The 6,000-nt window shown below is 43.6% G+C and overlaps 1 protein-coding gene across 2 annotated transcripts in view; it reads left to right on the forward strand.

Moving 5' to 3' along the window:
- LOC118400160 (succinate--CoA ligase [GDP-forming] subunit beta, mitochondrial-like) overlaps positions 1–3,398 on the forward strand; it is a 144,106-nt gene extending 140,708 nt beyond the window's left edge. For both annotated transcript variants that reach the window (XM_035796712.2, XM_035796713.2), the window contains one exon: positions 2,394–3,398. In XM_035796712.2, the coding sequence (XP_035652605.1) occupies positions 2,394–2,550 (157 nt within the window). In that variant the 3' untranslated portion in view covers positions 2,551–3,398. The remainder of the gene's footprint in view (positions 1–2,393) is intronic.
- Positions 3,399–6,000: the final 2,602 nt, after the last annotated feature.

A 6,000-nucleotide genomic window follows, 5' to 3' on the forward strand; every position in this document is an offset into this window, starting at 1 on the left:
AAAAAAGGACTAGTGGTCCTGCTGAGGTCGAAATGGCTCCGTCAGTCCTGACAATGTCATTATAGCTTAAATAGAACCATCTACTGCCATCTAGCTACAGACCAACACACACACTCACAGACACACCAGCATGCCTGTTACATGCTCATTACCACAAATATAAACTCTCACTCGCTTCTCCCTTTATCGCTTTAGCACACGCTCTCTCAGACACTCAAACATGCACACTTAGGGAAGGAACTATAGCCTCTGAGTAACTAGAATTTGAGTGTGACATAAAGAGAGCAGGGTGCCCTCCCTCCTCCAGTTCCCAGACTGTGGCAGTGTAGTCCTCTCAGCCGGACAGTCCTCCAGGGTACAATAGGCTCCCGCTACAGCCTGATTTAGGAGAATTATCATAATCAGATGAAAAGTCATGCAGGGCTGGCTGGGGCTGGGTCTCATGGTGCTCCTGGTGCCAGTGTAGCTCCTGCTCTGTCCCAGTGCCATGTTTAGAGCCCCATACTACAGCCACAGGAGGGAGGCTGACAGCCCAGACATCCCAGCTGAAGGTCCTGGACAGGGCCAGTCCTCATCGCACAAACTGCATTGACACACTATTTGTACTGTGTATGGGAGGATGCATTGACCATGTATGTTCTTTTAGTACACTGTTGCATAGAGCGAACAGTTATTTATTCCACACAGTAGAACTCATTCCATTCTGTAGGCTATTTCTATCTGTAACATTGTGAATGTTCCTTCCTGCTGAAAGATTACTGAAATTGTATATAGTGTGTCTCTTCTTAAAGGAACAGGTCTCTCCTGGTATTTCCTCTAGGCCAGGCTGTGAGTAGGTCTTCGGCAGCACCTACTGGCTGTAGGCGAAACCACACTACCTGTACAGTATCAGTAGCCTGGGCTGCTGCTGTAGACAGACAGACACTGCTCCCTGCTGCTCACTCCGGAACTGCACTCTTTCCACACCCCTCTGCAGTCACACAGTGGCACTGAAACACACAAACACGCACTGTTTGTTTTTTGACCAGCTGTGTGTTTGTTGAACCCTATGTATGGTGAGATTCTTAGAAAGTGTCTGTTGGTGTCAGATCTAGGAATTAGTTCTAGGAATCCAGACAGAGCCAGCAAGTATATTCCCTTATACCGTATCTATGTCTATTTCTTTCCGTATAGAAACCAATTGTATAGCAGCACAGTGTGAAGACCTATATAAAGATTCAAAGGAATGTTTCTTGTCTCAGATTGTATTTGTTAACCAGCTGATAACCTTGAATTTGACATTTTAGTAATTTAGCAGACGCTCTTATCCAGAGCGACTTACAGGAGCAATTAGGGTTAAGTGTCTTGCTCAAAAGGCTAGGCTACCTGCCCCGTTCATGGCCTCCACAGAAATAGGATCCCTGTGATTCGTCAATCTAAATGAAGTTGATAGGACAGTGCATTGAGCCTCTGAGTGAAAGCAGTGCCCTTTGAGATGAAGATCTAATAGAGGACGGAGGATAATATGCTACAATGTTTGGTTTGAAAAGTACTTTAGATACCCAATTTGCTGTGTGTCTGCCCATGGCCCTCCCCTCCTCTACTTAGATCACACAATTGATTGTTTTGTGCAGAAGTCAAGAAATATGTTTAGAATGACGTGTTATCTCACTGGACAAAAGTGCTGAAATATTAGGAGTTAAGTGGCGGCGGTAATATAATTCCCGCTTCTATTGATTAGACAGCCAAGCTCCTGAGATTGCACACATCATGCAATCTTAATTACACACCAGCCAGGAGAGCCGAGCCAACGCGTGGACACACACACGCACACTGTAGTAATGTGGAACACCTGCGTTATGTAAATTCCCTCCTCCCTGCTGTACCGTTCTCACCTGTGAAATCAGTGAACACCACATAAACAGCTGGCCTCTTTCTATTATTTGGCTTTTTCTAGGCTTTTTTTTCTCTAGGCTTTTTTTCAAAGGGTAAGCTCTCTCTTTCGCTTCTCTTTTCTCTATCATTGCTTTGTTGGTTAACCAGTGTAGGCCCCAAGGTTATAGTGACTCAGGGTGTGTCTGCATGGTTAGAGCTTCACTGGGATATGATCAGATCAGCAGAGACCCCACCAGCTGCCTGTCTCCTCCTCCCCACACACACACACACACACACTGCAGCCAATGGAAGACAGTACACGCCCGCTGCCCTTTTCAAGACCAGTGGCTTTCACACTCTTTCACAGACAGTGTTGTATTTTACCAATAAATTATGCCATGCACCCTTCTTTGGTGCATCTGTCATTGGGTTCAGTTAATTTCTCCTGTGTTCTGTGTAGTTTGTTCTTTTTAGTCAGTTTGGTGAGATGCATCTTTCTACGTCATAGGCTATTCACTGTGTGTGTGTGTGTGTTCTAGGGACCAATGTGCAGGAGGCCAAGAGGATCCTGTCAGAGAGTGGACTGCCCATTGTAGCCGCCAACGACCTGGAAGACGCTGCCAAGAAAGCTGTGGCTGCCATTGCCAAGAAGTAGTGGTCCTCAAGCCTTCCATAATCCTGACCAGCCCTCCATAATCCTGACCAGCCCTTTCGTTCTGAGCACCCTGTTCCCCCTCCTCAGTCCACCCAAAACCACAGGGCAGGTACACCAACCCTTCATCGAACCTTTCACCTTCCTGTCTTATCATGATTAACTGCAATATTTATGTTGGTGCTCCATTAGGAAATGACTTGGCATCCCGACTCTTTAATTGTGCATTCCATTTTGATAGGCTGAGAAACCTAACTGTGTTTCTCCAGCTATATGATTACCTTTTCATAGACTGAAGCATACAATGGCATTATTGTTTTATCAAACAATATAACACAAAATGATAGACGTTGACTTAATAAACTAAATGGCAGGTTCCAGACTGCATTTTCATATGCCATTACCATCACTGTGAAATCATTAGAAAACTATAACTTTATTCAGGAAATGCTCTGTGGTGTGTAGCTAACGTGGTACACCTGCAGTATTAGAAATCAGCATTTGATGTGTTTTGTTTGTGTTATCTTTGAGTTGTAGTAGGTGACCTCACGGGTTTGCCTTGGTTGAAGTCCAGTTTATTGATGCCTTAATCAGAGCTCGTTGGTATGTGAAATCGCAACACATCGGTCACTCTAAATCTCAGACTACATGATGAGTGTTATGTTTGAAACAACTTCAAACACAATGTTGAAGGCATTCCACATGGATGTTGACACCAATGCTTCCCACAGTTGTGCCAAGTTGACTGGATGTCCTTTCGCTGGTGAACCATTCTTGATACACATGGGAAACACTGTTTTTTTGTTTACATGATTCCATATGTGTTATTTCATAGTTTTGATGTTATTCTACAATGTAGAAAATAGTCAAAATAAAGAAAACCTTGAATGAGTAGGTGTGTCCAAACTTTTGACTGGTACTATACCTTTTGATCATTCATCTGTGCCAACTTCACGAGGCCAACCAGCCAGCACTCTGTCACATGGCCAATGTGTTAGAGATATTGTTTAAACAAAACACCATTGTAATTTCCTTTTTATAACCATGAATGTTTGTCGACCCATTGAGATTAGGTCAACTGCACAGTATGAATCATTTGAGAGCTTAATGAAGGTGACTATTTCATAAATTGTGTCTGTGTGGATTTATTATGTGCTGTGTGTTGTTAATCTGGTTTCAGTTACATAGTTGTCATGTACACCTATTTGTGTGTCTTACCGCCTTGGTGGAGACTGAACCTGACGACTGGATACATTTCAAATCCAAAGCTTTTAATAAAGCTGTGAGTACATATATTCAGTCTAAAGCTCTTCTAATAAATCTCAATGTGTCCTAGGAGGAGAGGACTGTCCTTCATGGGCCAGAGTGGAGTGAGCTGTAAAGAAAAAGAAAGTGAGGGAGAGATTAATGCTATCCCTGTCAGACAGATTGATGGATCATCTGTCACAATATCAAAGAGGACAACCACACCCACCAGATCAATTGCCACCTCCATGTGAGTCACACCAAGACACGTACTGTAGACCCGGAATACAGTTTTTCTCAAACATAGAGAAGAATTGAATAAAATGCCGCTCCCACAAGCTTTATACATATTCTCACACTCTCGCTCACTTTTTCTCACACGCCCGTTAGACAGCGGCCTACAGCGGCAGATTAACGAGGGCAGCATTTCCCGAGCTGAACTGACCAAGACGCACCTCCAACAACACATAACACCTCACCATTATTCTGCCCAAAAACAATGATAATTTCTCTCGCCCAGTGGCATAAGGGCTATTTTCGGTGAGCGCTAACGCCGCCCCATGATAAACAGTGCCCACTTTACCAAAGGCAGGGGCGCAAAATATGTAGCTTGTCCACACCCAGCACGCCTCATCAGGGTGCTGTTGGAGAGACGCTGCGGTGCTCCACCAACTTAATCCAACATAAATCATGTAGCCTACAATATAAAGAACAGTAGCCTCTGTGGCTTTTCTGTAGCCCATAGACTGGAGACCAGATGTATTACAATGTCATGAGACAGACACTTTTTCAATCACGTCAGTTCATGAAGAGCGAGATTGCAGGAGAAAGTCTACTAAAAAGGCAAGGGGGCAGACAGCTTTGGCGTGGCCTCGGCATTATCAAACAGACATCACAAACAACAACAGGGCTTTGTTGGAGCCAATTTCTTCCTAGACAAAAAGATGTAGGCATACCTGTTTGACAGATGCAATTATACTATCCATAGATGTGTCTGCTTAGCCACATCCTCCAATACTGTCACCATGCATTCCTTATTTACCTCCGTGTCTGTGAAGGGCTTGGTGTGTTTGGGTAAAACCATGCCTCGAATTGAGTGAGAGTATGCCAAACCCTCGGTTAAAGAAAAGTACAAAAAGGATACCGATTGTTAGCTTTTGAAATAAATAAAGTATCCAGATTACATAAAGCTTATATAACAATGCTTAACTCTGTGATGCCTTATGCTAGAAACAAGCTTTAAAATGGCCGTAAAATACGTGACTTCGCTGCATAGGCCTATGGGGATATATTGGTTAGTCTCTGACATTCTGAAGCTGAGCTGCGGCCTTCAGTATTCGAGGAGACAAAAAATGAACTTTGCTATTCTGTCGCTATTAATTGAGTTTTTCACTTTCCGAAAAGATAAATGTTTAAACCCAGACAGCTTTTGGAAAGGAAAGGGGGATACCTAGTCAGTTGTACAACTGAATGCATTCAACTGATATGTGTCTTCGGCATTTAACCCAACCCCTCTGAATCGGGGAGGTGCGGGGGGCTGCCATAATCGACATCCACGTCTTCGGGGAACAGTGAGTTAACTGCCTTGCTCAGGGGCAAAACGACAGATTTTTACCTTGTCAGCTCAGGGATTTGATCCAGTAACCTACTGGCCCAACGTTCTAACCACTAGGGAAGCACTTCTGTTATTGGGTTAAGCAACGGACGAGTAGCCAGCAGTTAATGTTGACATTTTTCTGTGTCGGTCAAGCCTCTGTCTGGGTGGAAAGGTAAGTATTGAAAGTGCAATGCTTAGATTCATGAGGACGTCTAAGATTGAATTATTTGCACACAGCAACCGATTTTAAATGTTTAAATGTTTAAACAAATTAGGGGTGTTTGAATGAGGGTCATATAAACATTGTCTTGTGTTTTTTACAGCTAACATACCACAAGTTGCTACAAGTCATATGTGGTTAGGTATCACCTTGTTTGTCTTTCCCATTGCAGTGTCATCTTCTGAACAAGTCCAGCTTCTTCCCCAGATCTTGATGGTGGCGGCCTACGGTAGCCTTGTAAATGGGCTGGATGGTTCAATAATTGCCTTATTTCATGCTCTTCCTACGGTGTGTCAGAAATAACCCGGCTGATGGATTGGACTGTGGAATTTAAAGCTTGTTAAAGTGGGCTTTGACGTTGACATTGTTTAATTCAGAAGAGAGGCAGAGGTCAGAAGAAAATGTGTACGCTGATTTACTCTCCAAAATTAG

Source organism: Oncorhynchus keta, chromosome 21, assembly GCF_023373465.1.
Source record: "Oncorhynchus keta strain PuntledgeMale-10-30-2019 chromosome 21, Oket_V2, whole genome shotgun sequence".
NCBI lineage: Eukaryota > Metazoa > Chordata > Actinopteri > Salmoniformes > Salmonidae > Oncorhynchus > Oncorhynchus keta.